The sequence below is a fragment of the Bufo gargarizans genome, chromosome 5, assembly GCF_014858855.1.
Source record: "Bufo gargarizans isolate SCDJY-AF-19 chromosome 5, ASM1485885v1, whole genome shotgun sequence".
Classification (NCBI taxonomy): domain Eukaryota; kingdom Metazoa; phylum Chordata; class Amphibia; order Anura; family Bufonidae; genus Bufo; species Bufo gargarizans.
In genome coordinates, this window is record NC_058084.1 from 431,445,494 (window position 1) to 431,460,873 (window position 15,380).

The 15,380-nt window shown below is 43.5% G+C and overlaps 1 protein-coding gene across 1 annotated transcript in view; it reads right to left on the reverse strand.

Moving 5' to 3' along the window:
* The window catches only part of PARD3 (par-3 family cell polarity regulator), a 699,053-nt gene that overhangs the window by 405,558 nt on the left and 278,115 nt on the right, over positions 1-15,380 (reverse strand). The window contains 3 exon segments of the mRNA XM_044295563.1: positions 9,875-10,034; positions 10,036-10,252; positions 15,210-15,335. Coding sequence (XP_044151498.1) covers positions 9,875-10,034; positions 10,036-10,252; positions 15,210-15,335 — 503 coding nt within the window.

Consider the following 15,380-nt stretch of genomic DNA (forward strand, 5'->3'; position numbering starts at 1 on the left):
TTAATGGACCTTGCAGTATTGGACAATGACAAAACACGTAATGGTGGGCTTCATGTTGCATGGAGAACAGAATATACACAAGGTTAGATGGCAATGTCTTTTTCTTGGCTGGCATTAGGTGGTCTCACAATTTTACTTAAAGGGAATTTGTCACTAGCATATTAGCAAAAAAAATATTTTTTATGAATCTATGCGTAATAAAGTACCTTATTTCCATGTGTCTTGTTCTTTTTATTCTGTCTTGTCATTTCTTCAAAAAAAAAACGCTTTTTATGATATTCAAATGAAGCTGTAAGGAGCCCAGAGGGGCGTTATTCTTTGTCCACGGTGCCCAGGAACGCCCCTCTGAAGTGCCGTGCCCGCCTAAATTTGAAAACCAAGAACTCCTCCAGGATCACCTTAATCGCCTCCCAGTGGCGAGGCTAAGTGCTCTTCCCCCCCCCCCCCCAGCGCCGCGCTCTGCTGCAAACACCCTCGATCCTACTCTCGCCCGCATCCGAAATCCCACGCAGGCGCAGTGCCGGCGATTGCCTGCGCGATAAGACGACTGAGGGCAACAGCCCAGTGACGCTGTTGCCCTCAGTTGTCTTATCATCGAGCAGGCATTCGCCGGCACTGCTCCTGCGCGGGATTTCGGATGCGGGCGAGAGGAGGATCGGGGGTGTTTGCCGCTGGGGGGGGGGGGGGAGAGCACTTAGCCTCGCCTCTGGGAGGCGATTTAGGCGATCTTGGAGGAGTTCTTAGTTATCAAATTTAGGTGGGCACGGCACTTCAGAGGGGCGTTCCTGGGCACCGTGGGCAAAGAATAACGCCCCTCTGGGCTCCTTACAGCTTCATTTGAATATCATAAAAAGCGTTTTTTTGAAGAAATGACAAGACACAGAATAAAAAGAACAAGACATATGGAAAAAGGTACTTTATTAGACATGGATTCATAAAAAAAATTTTTTGAAAAAATGCTAGTGACAGATTCCCTTTAAAACGTGAACATAAATCAACACAGCGTATCACGCTGAAGTTCAGACAGGTGAGCAGCGTAACGCTTGGTGTCACATCTCTCGGGCCCAGTATGAATAGACTTAGCAAGTCAAAACCAATATGATCCAGGAATCTGGCTTCCAGTAAAAACTGTAGGATCCCATTTAGGTTCTGCCATGTCATGTTTAAAGGGACACTGACAGGCCCAATAAGCATATTTCGGTATATATATATATGACAGTACAGTTCATATAAAGTGTATTAGAATCATCTAAGTATCACCCCTGTCCACCTTATAAATACAGTAAAATGTCGTTTTATAACCTGCTTTCATCGTGTTCAATCTGCCCAAGGGGCGGTGTTTCATCTCAACTTGCGCCCAGCCAGCCTCGCCACAACTGCCGTTTGAAGCGCCGCCCAGCTAATCAATATTCACTTCGCTGGGCGGCTACTAGTGTCCCCCGGCCATCTTCAGCGCATGTGCCCGGCACCCTCACTGGCCGGGATCGCATCGCGCCTGCGCACAGTCTGATTCCCAGAGGCCGATGCAGCCTCTGCTTTATGCTCATGCGCCGGGCACAGCAGCGCTTCAGAGTAGCCACCCAGCGAAGTGAATATTGATTAGCTGGGCGGCGCTTCAAACGGCAGTTGTGGCGAGGCTGGCTGGGCACAAGTTGAGATGAAACACCGCCCCTTGGGCAGATTGAACACGATGAAAGCAGGTTATAAAACTTCTTTTTACTGTATTTATGAGGCGGACAGGGGGGATACTTAGATGATTCTAATATATATATATGACAGTACAGGTCATATAAAGTGTATCTAAATATGCTTTTTGGGCCTGTCAGTGTCCCTTTAAGCCTTATCTGAGTGGGCCTTCCACTTGCTTCGAAGCTTTAAGGACTGCAATCAAGTGGCTAGTAAAACGATGCGTTATCTGTAGAAAACGCTCAGGAAGGCTCCTCATGTTGTTATGGCAAATCCGTAGTATACGATCATCAGAACTTGCATGTCAGAATCAAATTATGTGAGTTGACACGTTCACAGGGCAAAACAACTATATACAACAAAAATAGATAGCTGCGCCAGGACACTTGACTGGTTCACCCTTTGAATGGTCCAGGATCTACACAATGGGGCATTTAAATTGTTTGGATGCATTAAATAATAATGCTTAAAGGGTTATGCCATCATTGATGTAAAAAAAATTAAAATCAGACCTTTAGTGCATGACAATACTTTTCTAACAAAGCTAGAAGCGGCCCTGCACCTCACATGGGTCCAGTGATCTCCCCATTCATTGCTCTGCTAGATTTATATCAATCTGACAGCTCAGGGGCCGTGTCCTTTCTGCTGCAGATCTTTCCCATTAACTAACACAGCTTCTAACACAACATATGGCTGGTGGCAGATGAAAATTTAAAGGATAACTGTCATTTTTTATTTATTTTTTTGCTAGTTTATTAGAGCTAGCCATGTATACCTGAGTTAGTCTGTCAATGATTGTCAAAAGATCTGTAATTACCTTATAATAACAGCTTTCATTAATGTCTCCTGACCCTTTCCGCTGCTCCCTTAAAAGACCGTTGCTATGGCTCATCTGTCTCCGGCTAGGAAGACAGAGGGGCGGTCCTTCACACTGCATGCCTGCATTGGGCTTCAGAGTGAGAAGGCGTGTCTCTCAGTAATCCAATCTGATTGGCTGGCAGGTAGCTGCTGGCTACAGCAAGTTTGTATATGACCTGAGGGAATGCAGTTTTGGCCTCAGAGAACTGGCAGTGGAGCCATCTTGAGAAGATCCTCCTAATTAGTGTTGAGCGAACTTGTGTTTTAAGTTCGGCGTCTAAAGTTCAGGTTCGGGTTATCAAAGTATCCCGTTATGGATTCCGCTACCATGGACCATAACGGAATTTAGAATCCATAACGGGATACTTCGATAACCTGAACTCGAACTTTAGACGGCGAACTTAAAACACAAGTTCGCTCAACACTACTCCTAATGTAGGATTCAAAACAGCCGTAACTAAGGGGAAAACTCAGGGAAAACTGTGGTAAGTGAAGAATCTAAAGACTGCTTTATGCATAATGTTGCTGCGCCAGTAACATATGCTAAAATTGTTTTTTTTTTTATAAAAATATGATAGTTATCCTTTAAACGGAGCATGTTCAACCAGCCCTGTGAGACGGGGGAAAAAAAAGAAAAAGAACAAACAGCAGGTGGCGCTATACAGATACATTTTATCGAATAGCTCAGTGGTTATACTACATTTTTAATTACATATAAGTTATTGGGGCCTGTCAGACTCCATTGCTGCCCTTCATGTGCCGGATTTGGCACTGCCAACATTTTTGTTTCTCTGCTCCTATGACAGACTGCAGATCTGAACATAGCCTTATTTTCAGGGCCGGCTCCAGGTTCATGTGGGCCCTTGGGCGATAAAGCCTCAGTGGGCGCCCCTGTGCTAAGGCCCCTTGCAGACAAGCGTTCCTCCCGCAGCGAGTCCGCATCGCAGCACCCGGCCTGACCTCCCAGCACTGATGGGATTCACATAGCATTATATTGATTTATGATGCTATGTAACCCTTATAGTCCTGGAATGTATTAGATGACACTAACAGCATTATGCCAGTTATCCAATACATTCCAGAACTTTAAGGGTTAGATCAATCAATATAATGCTATGTGACCTCCGGCAGCGCTGGGAGGTTGGGCCGGGTGCTGCGATGTGGACTTGCTGCGGGAGGAACGCTAGTCTGCAAGGGGCATAAGGGCTCTTTCATACGAGCGGATGCCGTGCGGGTAATCCGCTGCGTGAAAGAGTGCCAAGCCCCGTCCAGGACAGCAGAGACACGGAGCAGTAACATGATTGATAATGCTCTTTGCCTCTCTGTGATAATTTTACTACAAAATCACAGTGACAACTGTATCTCACTGTCATTTTGTAGTAAAAATGTCAGAGAGAGGCAAAGAGCATTATCAATCATGTTACTGCTCCGTGTCTCTGCTGTCCTGGACGGGGCTTGGCACTCTTTCACGCAGCGGATTACCCGCACGGCATCCGCTCGTATGAAAGAGCCCTTAGGCCTCATGCACACGGCCGTTGTGCATCCGTTGCGGTCCCCAATGCACGGGCAACGTCCATGCAGTGGCCGGGACGAATCCGGACCCATTCAACTTGAATGGGTCCGTTAACCGTCCGCCCCCCGCAAAAAAATTGAATAAGTTCTATTTTATTGGGGTGCGGAGGCATGGCCAGAAATACCACGGAAGCACTCCATAGTGCTTCCATGGGGTTCCAATCCATGCGTTCGTTCTGCATCTCTGTGATTGCGGACCCATTCAAGTGAATGGGTCCGCATCTGTGATGCGGAGTGCACATGGGCCGGTGCCCGTGTATTGCGTTGCGGACCTGCCGTATGCGGGCCGCAATACAGCCATGGGCACACAACGGCCGTGTGAATGAGGCTTAAAACAAACTCCTATAAGAAAATGATAATCAATAATACACTTTATTGTCAAAAATTCATAAGAGGAAAATTTCCTCTTATGAAGTTTTGCCAATAAACTGTATAATTGATTTCATGTGTTCTGGTATTTTCTTATAGGAGTTTATATTGTGTTTTAGGTCGAATGCACACGTCCGCGTTCCACGGCTGTGAGCGGTCCGTGGTATCCCGGCCTGGCATCCTGCTGAGAGCAGGAGCGCACGGCGTCATTGGTTTCTGCTATGACGCCGTGCGCTTCATGCCGCCGCTGCACTACAGTAATACACTCGTATAGATCATACGAGTGTATTACTGTAGTGCAGCGGCGGCATGAAGCGCACGGCGTCATAGCAGAAACCAATGACGCCGTGCGCTCCTGCTCTCAGCAGGATGCCAGGCCGGGATACCACGGACCGCTCACAGCCGTGGAACGCGGACGTGTGCATTCGGCCTAAAACACAATATAAACTCCTATAAGAAAATACCAGAACACATGAAATCAATTATACAGTTTATTGGCAAAAATTCATGAACTGGTCTTGGTATGTGACTGTTACTAGTTCACCTTAATTCTAAATTTAAAACGAGTCCAGCAGCAGCATTCAGCTCCTCCAGGTTTCCTCTGGGCTGGGCGCCAGGTTTCCTCTGGGCTCGGCTATCAGGCCTGCTGCTGGCTGGGGGCGGGCTTACAGTGAGTCAGACTCAAATGAGGATCATCGCTGGATTCGTTGATCTGTGCGGCGTGCGGTGCCTGGACTCGGAGTCAGAAGAGAAGAGGATCACGTGAGAGAGGGGGCGGGCGCTGCGCTGCGCAACATGAATAATTATGGCTCGGACGGCGAGCAGGCGCTGCGCTGCGCAAATATTTCTGGCAAACATTTTAAAGGGGCCGCCGTGGAGACGAGTGGGCCCCCTAACTTACAGTGGGCCCCGGCACTTGCCCGGGTTTGCCGGGTTCTGACGCCGGCCCTGCTTATTTTGCAACGTCTGTTAGGCAAGTCCATACTACAGCTGCAATACCCAGCTCATCCATGGAGAAACCGATAGTGATTTACATCTGGAAGAACTGTGTATATGCAGCCATAACAGAGATCTAAAATATGGGCGCACTGCAACCATGTGAGACAAGCCATAGTCATTTTGCTTCAAGGGGACGTCCAGAACCTAAACACCGATGACCTATGCCCTGGATAGGTCCTCATTATCAGATCCATGGGGAAGTCTGACTCCCGGCAAACCCAGCCAATCAGCTTTTTGAGGGGGCCATGGCACTCAGGCAAGTGCTGCAGCCTGTTGATAGTATACCAAGCACAGTGCCGAACATTGTATAGCGGCTGTGCTTGATACTGCATCTCAGTCCTCTTTACTTGAATGGGACTAAGCTGACAATAGGCCAAGTGACATGAGAGGCCCCTTCAAATGACTGATTGGCAGGGGTCTCGGGAGTTATATCTCCACCAATCAGTTATTGATGACCTATCCTGAAGATAGATCAGCAATATCTTAGCCTTGGATAAGCCCTATAAATAAGAAACCATTGCACTGAACCCATCATATGCCCCTGGGTTTCGGTAACAAGTCCACCATAAATATTTGACATTTAGGCTGGGTTCACATCTGGCAGTGCGTTCCAGAGGAGGAATAGACTGCCGGAAATTACTGCATCCAGCTTACATGCCGGCTTCCAGACAAAAAAAATAAAAATATACTACAAGCAGCTTTTTTCTGTCTGGCCGAAAGCCGGCATACATGTCGGAAAGTGTCCGGATCCCATTACAGTGAATAGGGATGCGGTGGTACACGGTGGTATCTGGCTGTGGCAGTCCGTTCCTCCGTTAGAACAGACTGCTGGAGTTTACAAACGCAGATGTGAACCCAGCCTTAGGACTCATGCACACGAATGTATTTTCTTTCATGTCCATTCCATTTTCTTTTTGCGCACCATATACAGAACCATTCATTTCAATGGGTCCGCCCAAAAAAAACTGAAGTTACGTTGTGTGCATTCCATTTCCGTATGTCCCTATTTCCTTTCCGCAAAAACATGTCCTATTATTGTCTGCATTGCGGACAAGGATAGGACTGTTCTATTAGGGGCCACCTGTTCGTTTCGCAAAATACAGAATGCACACAGACGTCATCCGTGTTTTTTGCGGACCTCAAAATACATCCGTTTGTGTGCATGAGGCCTTAACCTGGACACGGACAATGATACCATCAATGGACCCACATGAAGTAATTGGTAGCTATAGGCCCATAAAGTAGACAAATACTGCACGAAGGCCATGAAGGTGTACACAAATTTGTTGACTGCACAGTTCACAAAAAAGACACATCACAATTTATCGATGGATCACGTACAAACATGCATCCAGCTGTAGATTTCTCAATGACATAGATAATTATTTCTGTAATTAAAATTAGAGACAATTATCTATGAGAGCAGCCTCCATTACACTGCTAATCTACTTGGAAACATTCAATTACTGTATGTCTAATGCGGATGTAATAGACACTGTTATGGATCATAAAAAGCATTTGATGCTCAAAAAAGTCAGACGCCATCATATCTTGAGGGCGGACATGAAAATATTCCCAGAGAGATGGCCGGCATTTATATTTTCCTCGGGATGAAATTAGTTTTCCCACAACATTTAAATAGTCAATCAATTAATGCCTTCAAATTCTTGTCTGAGCAACGAGATTAAATCAAAAGAGATAATGAGACTGACAGAGAACAATATGAAAGTGTCAACAGTAAAATATGTCTATACCGCCAACCGGCTGTCATGTCACCTCCACGATCTTTCCTATCTCAGCCCTTAAGCCAAACAGTCTTAGTTTTTCCATCATTCATCATGCAGGAGTTGATGCAATCCATAAAACATCTGACTCATTGAAAGTTGAGATTTGCTGAGTTTTACAGTCTTTTGGAAATGTGCATTAAATGTGAACCATTTAGAAGGGCTTTTATTAAGGAAAACATCAGCAGACTTCAGCTCATCGCTAACATATCCGTCTACAATAACATTTTTTAGGACATTTGAAGTCTTACAGCATACAGCTAACTCATCATTCGGTCCATACATTTACCTTAATCTGCTTTTAAAACTTAAGAAATTGCATTTTCTGCCTCTTGTAAGGACAGGAGATATTATCCTCAGAAATATTAACAAAATGATTCTGCGAAAACTCAATAGTTCTGCGTGTAAAAATCTGGAACTAAGAGCTGCGGTAATACTTGAGGTGCCACACAGGAGTCAGTGGTTAAAGTAGTATTTTTTTTAATCAGGATTCCTTGGACCTGGTCATGAGTTCCCTCGAAGACAGAAAAAGATTTTAGCTTTAGCTTTTTTTAGGCATTTCTTTTTTTTAAATCACTGCATTCTACTTAGCAGGGGGCTAAATAGAATTTTTCCAATTGGGCATTATAAAAACATTTCAACAGTTTGTCTTCTACAGTCTTCAGTTTTACTGCATTTGCAGACTGTTACTTCTCCTTCTCACAGAATTTCATTGGAAAGCTGCTTTAAGGGCAGTCCACATTACTAATTTAGAAAAACAAGCTTATAAAATCAGTGCAGTATCCATGCGTTTTTCTGTGCAAAAAAATTACAACTTTTTTTGTGTAGTTTTTTGACACTTTTTTAACCAATGAATGGAAGGCTGTTTTAAGACCGAGCTGATTTGGAGGCAGAAATGCCCTTATTCTTTCACCTGTAACCTTATGTATACTTTCATGACAGCTCATTTAACCTAAATTATGATCAAATTGGAAATAAAAGATAAGGGCTAGATATCAAGCATTCAATGAGAACCAACCATTTACAGAAAACACATTGTTGAAAATGTAGCATTACTACAAAAATAAAAGAACATATCCTAAAGCGGTCCATAGCCTTTAAATAGGCTCATCATTAGAGCACCAATGCAGTCAACCAATTCTGACCACGATATGGAATGCTTTACCTACCACAAAGTGAAGTTTCTTTTGTGGTGCCTGGAAGTGTCCTCCATGGTAAAAAAGATGGTCAATCGGTGGGTTTTAATCTTAAAGGGTACCTACCGTATCATTTTCACAATGTTCTGACACATTAAAGGTTTTGATCTTTGGGGGTATAGGTGCTGTGACGCCTGCAGATTACTAAAACAGGAGGACAGAAAAACTCAACTAAGCGCTGTGCCCCTTCATTTCTTTTCGACTCTTCTTGGTTCTCCCGGAAGAGCAACCTGAATGGTGCATGGATTCATACAAATTCTATGGACTTTCTATAAATCCATACGACACTTGCTCAGAGAGAGGAACCAAACAGAAATAACAGTTCAGTGGAGTGTTTCTGTCCCCTCGTTTTAGCAATCAGTGGTGGTCTTAGCAGCCACACACCCACAATTAAAATTTATGACATCCCCTTGTCTTAGCGATTTGTAGAGGTCTCAATAACCAGACCCTCAACCAATAAAAAAATTCTGACGTTTCAGAAGTTTGTAAAAGATAGGCAACCTTTAAAGCTGACCTGCACTATCTTCGCGAAGGTGCTTATATGTTCATATTGGTATCCCCCGAAAGAACAGCTGAGAAGTTGGAATGGGCTACGAGCTATTATATTCCATTAGTGTAGAAACAATATAATAAGCAATTAGTGACAAAGGAAAGAACTGATACATTTTGATCCTTTCAGATTACATTAATATTGTAATCAGACATTGCCAGCACTTTACATTTGTAATGGAGCTGCTCTTTATTAAGGACAGGCTTTAAAGAGGTTGTCCAGTGTAAAAATATTGGCGACATCTTCTGTATAGGTCATCAGTATCATATCGGTGGGGGTCAGATACCAGATAACCCCACCGACCAGCTGTTTTCAGCTGCCACGACACCAGGTAACGTACAGTAGGTCTGAAACGATTACTCAAATGAATCGTGTAACTCTACACATAAAAATCCTCAATGCAAATTTTTTTTCAGCTGGTGGCACTGGTGGAGGAGCTGGTGGCATTGAAGGGGGAACTGAGGGCATCTTTTATTTTTTTCTTAGTAGAGTACTCGATTAATCGTTGGATTACTAGGTAGAATACTTGATTACCAAAATAATCGATAGCTGCAGCCCTAATGGACAATATATGCAGTTGTAGGCAGACAGCTCCATACACTGTGTAGTGGCCGGGCAGGGGTACTGCAGTTTCAATGAGAGATGAGTTTCAAGATGCCGATGCCAGAGACTACACAGTGCACAGAGTATCCTGCTTCTGCTCCATATACTGCAAGTCTCTGGAAGCGCCCAAAACAGGTGCCAGACCTCCAATCTCTTACTAATGACCTGTTTCTGAAGTCTAGAGAACCCTTTAATGCAACAACACAAAAATATTATAAACCAAAAGTTCAGTTTAGCCCACAATCTGTATATGTTACCTTTTTTCAGCTGTATGTATTGCTTTTTTCCTTTTTTGGTACCATAAGCGCTGGTTGGAGAGCTGACACCTCGCTGCGGTGATGGCGTTAGGCCGGTTGGTGGTTTTCCTGCTGTACTGATACTATGAGGTAGATGTGGGTAAGAGTCCAAAGGCTCAGGTCTGGTTTGCTTGACGGGGTATTCTCTGTAGTGTCTGCTCGGGACCAGGGCTGTGGAAATTCCTATTCTCAATGTATGGATCGGGCACATGTTGGGTGGAGTAGTAGCTGCTGTTCTCGCTTTGGGATAGTTGTTCGTATGGTTCTTTGTTAACTGCTGGCACCACATGAAACCAGATCATGGGAGAGCGCATGGCTTGACGGAACATATGCTGAGCTCTGGATAAAGGAGATAAGATTAGCAATCATGATTGGTAAACTAGAAATTGTTATGAACTTGATTATAGTTTTTAATTATGCAAAAATGGGCTGCCTTGTGCCACCATGGAGCGGGAAAACTATTTGGGGCGGGGGCTTAAAAAGACTTTACAACTGCTTGTTAGTGCATCAGTCCCAATTAATTATCATATGTAGGCTGTACAAAAACAGATACGGACATAAGGATACACATCGACACGAGAAACCTGGCTCAGTGGTTAGCACTGGTGCCTTGCAGCGCTGGGGTCCTGGATCCAAATCTGACAAAGGACAACATCTGCATGGAGTCTGTATGTTTTCCCCATGGTTTCCTCCCACACTCTAAAGACATACTGATAGGGAACTTCGATTGTGAGCCCCACTGGGACGAGTGATGATAATGTCTGTAAAGCGCTGAGGAATATGTATAATAAAAGGGTGCCTTCACACATGACAATTTGATGACGTTTTTGTATGCCTTTTTTTTTTTTTTTTAAACAAAAACTAAGGTGTGGATTTAAAGAAAGAGTGAATTTGTATTTTTCATAAATGATTTCCCAAACATAAAATTCCACTCTTGACCACATCAAAAAGCTGCACCAAAGGGGCATCCCAAGGGTGCATTCACACAACCGTATAAACGGATCCACATCCGTTCCGCAAATTCATTTCAATGGGGCAGCAAAAGATGCGGACAGCATACCGTGTGCTGTCCGCATCCGTTGTTCCGTTCCGCGGCCCAGCAAAAAATATGGAGTATGTCCTAATCTTGTCCGCGGTTGCGGACAAGAATAGGCACTCTCTATATAGCACCGGCCATGTGCAGCAATTTGCGGACCGCAAAACACTTACGGTCGTGTGAATGCACCCTTAATGTGTTGCCTGTACTGGAGCAGAAGTTACCAGATGTTAGGTTTCTTTCGGGCCTGGTCAAGAGTTCCACAGATATCTGCAGCAGCAAGAGCTCTAAATTTTACAGAAAGGATGGGAACATCATTTCACATTCCCCACACTGGAGACTACCAGTCCCATTCATTTCACTTATGTAGTTGCCATCAATATGGATTCCTGCCTCAGGCCATTCATTTAAAAAAATTCCACCACTCAAAACCCCTCACTATACCTAAACCTTACACCAAATTGCACCAAAAAGTTAATAAAAAGAAAATCATAAAAAGTACGATAGATACTACATTTGAGAGGTAAGACAGAACTTCAAAAGCAGCACCACACATTGCTGATAAGCAGTTTTTTTGTTTTGTGAACTAGTTTTTATCAATGTGTCCTGTGGAGGATACCTTAAACTTACTGAAGTATCTACTTTAGGTCCATGCTTAGACTTTTGCAGTCACTTCTCCGACTTTCTAGTCAGTCTGTATATCTTCTTAGTCTACTTTCACACTAGCATTTTGGCTTTCCGTTTTGAGATCCGTTCAGGGCTATCACAAGCGGTCCAAAACGGATCAATTTGGCCCTAATGCATTCTGAATGGAAAAGGATCCGCTCAGAATGCCTCAGTTTGCCTCCGTTCAGTCACCATGCCGCACTGGACGCGGACACCAAAACGCTGCCTACAGCATTTTTCTGTCCGTCCTGGGATGCGGAGCAAGACAGATCCGTCCTGACACACAATGTAAGTAAAAGCCGATGGATCCGTTTTCTCCGACACACTAGAAAATTGATCCGTCCCCCATTGACTTTCAATGGAGTTCATGACGGGTCCATCTTGGCTATATAAGACATAATACAACCAGATGGGTTCATGACAGATACATGCGGTTGTATTATTGTAACGGAAGCTTTTTCAGATCCATGACGGATCCGCAGAAGAAGGCTAGTGTGAAAGTAGCCTTAGTTGAAAGATCTAACATGCAACTGACAACCTATACATTGGAGAACTCCAAAAACTTCAGCAAGCCAGAGGTACTACAGAAACAGCCTGTAATTCCCAGGATCTGAAGATGAAATATTAACTAACATGTTAAATACATCAAAAAAAGCAGCAGGGTTTAGGAGGGAACCATTTCAGAAGAACTAGAACAAGAGGTCATGGCTTGAATCTGGAAAGTAAATCAACAAAAAGGCGTACTGATAGGACTGAGGATGGATGAAAGTCATTATAGAAGAAAGTCAAAACTATATTAGCCAAGAGTTTGGAAAGACCTCTACTGCAGACATGAGAAATCTAAAATATACTTGATGACCACCCATTAGAAAGCCCATCCTTACAGATTAAAATTCTTAAACCCAGACCACATACCCATGTGTAAGCCATCTCAGAATGATTGCTAAAATGAGTTAGTGATCAACCATTCATTTACTTTAAAGGCTATGAACACCTTTAGAGGCAATTTTTTGTTTATTATTGCATTTTACTCATTTTTAGCTAAAAATCATAATTTCAATTGGCTTTTACTAAAAATATTGAGCCGTTCTGTCACAAAGAGTTAACTGTTTTTCTAGCTGTGCGACTGATACTTTCACTTTGTGCCAGTCATCTGATAAAATTTATCTCTAAACTGCTGAGAGGTCATAAACACTTATTTAAGCCACATTCTTATCATTAAGATGAGAACTGAGCTATAATGAGTGTTATAATGTTAGAGAGCAGATATAAGGAGCCCGTCCGCTCCCCAGCTGACAGAAAAGAGAGAGAATCCAGAGGCAGCTTCTACAGCATCTCAGCTCTGTACAGAAAAAAAGATTCCATATTTTTAACAAAGACCAATTGAAAAAATGATTGTAGCTCAAAACTAGTACAATGCAATAATAAAAATAATTGTCCCCAAAAGGTGTACATAGCCTTTAACCACATCAAGAATAAAGGGGTTATGTCATGATTACTGTAAAACACAGATATCATATAGTACATGACAATACCTTTCTAGCAGAGCTAGAATCAGCCCTGTACCTGACATGGATCCAGAGATCTCCCCATTCAAGGCTCCAATTGCTCTGCTACATTTATTTATGCTGGCAGCTTGGAGGACGTATCCTGTCTGCTGCAGCAATCTACCCATCACAGCTCTGGGGACGGGGTGTCCTTTCTGCTCAATAAAGTGGCAATAGAAAGAATGGAACTGAGCATGTGCGTCCACCTCAGTAAGATGGTCAGAAAAATAGAAAAAAGTAAACAGTAGGTGGCGCTATACAGATAGATTTTATTTAATAACTCAGGTGCACTGGCTATACTACATTTTTAACTGCATGCAATTGTAGAATATTTTTCTTGTGACTGCACAATGGACACAGCTGTGTAGTTTCCAGCACGGGTTGATCGGCAGGGATGCAGGGTGCTACATAGTGATGGCCTATCCTGAGGACATGTGATTCATTTTAAAGGGTTGGTCCACCTCGAACACCATGTCAAATGTTCCATGCTGGTGACATTTTTTCACTTTCCTTTCTTTATGGTGGTCTAGGTTCTTTTTCTGTAACTAAACCATGACATAGGGAAGCTTATATGACGGCTGTAGGAGCTTCCCCTAGTGGTGGTTAAAGACTTGTGCATAGGACAAACGTACAGAGAAGCTGAACTCCTCACACTTTCCATAACCTATTGCTCTGACCCCGAGCAATCTGCCTGATTATTAAGAAAAACTCAATGGCTTAATGAAGTAATAAAAATAGTATTCTGCCGTTACAGCACTCTATAAAAGAACGGCTGGTATTAATTCCCATCAGAGACGGCTCACGCCCTGAGCTCTATGTAGGTATTTGCTGTAATCTAATTGATAATAACCATGTGCAAATAAGATTTGTGGTTCCTAATAAAGGGATATTGATCTTAAGATGCAGAGCTACATTTATTAACCACAAGTGTTGACTCATCGCACAACTTGTGTCATTGTTTCCTAGTGCCAAAAGAAGAGAATTTTTTATTTTTTTTTTTAAAAGCACTAAAGCGCTTGAAGTATGCCATGTGCAGTATGAGTGATGTCATCACCAAGCATCACTACTGTAAGCCAGCGGTTTTGTGTTATGCGGTCTTTAAAGACTCCCTGTACGGTCACACAATTTGTTTATTTTCATAAAGAATGGTGTAAATGGCAAATTTCTTAATCACTTCATAAAAAAAAAAATTGCCTGCATCCACCTGAAAAAAAGCTGTAAAGTCAAGGCCACTAGGGGCATCACTTCTACCTAATCGCTTCTGTCTGTGTCAGACAAGATCCGCCCTTCGTAACAGAGACATAGAAGACGACTCACACGAAATGGTCTTCAGCATGTGGGACCACACACAACTCCCAGCATGTAAAGGGCATCCATCAGCAGATTTGTCCCTATGACACTGGCTGACCTGTTACATGTGCACTTGGCAGCTGAAGGCATCTGTGTCGGTCTCATGTCCATATGTGCCCGCATTGCTGCGAAAAATTGTGCTTTGATATATGCAAATGAGCATCTAGGAGCAACGGGGGCGTTGCCGTTACACCTAGAGGCTCTGTTCCCTCTGCAACTGCTGTGTCCTCTGCACTTTGACAGGACCAGGCAGTAAAAACATCAACAACTGTCTGGCCCTGTTAATCAAAGTGCAGAGGATGCGGCAGTTGCAGAGAGAGCAGAGCCTCTAGGTGTAAAGGGAACGCCCCCGTTGCTCCTAGATGCTCATTTGCATATAATAAAACATCAGTTTTCTCAGTAATGCGGCACATATGAACATGGGACCAACACAGATGTCTTCAGCCGCCAAGCAACCATGTAACAGGTCAGCCAGTGTCATAGGGACAAATCTCCTGACAGATGCCATTGAAGCAATAAATGACCTAGAATAACCGACTGTCTAATTCGTGCCGGTTATAATCCATCACTTTTTGCACTGTCAGGGTGGAGGTGACTACTGCAGGATTACCACTTCATTCCTCAGGACTCTATGGAAAATATAGAATATGAGTCGATGTCCTTTATTTTTTTTGCTAGTTTCACAAGAAGCACTTACTGTTCAAATCTTCGGTTGCGGAGGTCACCATTGTTAATTCTGACGATACAATCATTTTCGTGGAACAGATTCTCCCGTTCAGCTTTACCTCCTTTCTCCAGTCTCTTTACTAATAATCCAAGGGTTCTGCAACATTAAGATTGCAAATGATCACACACACATTTTCGCTGG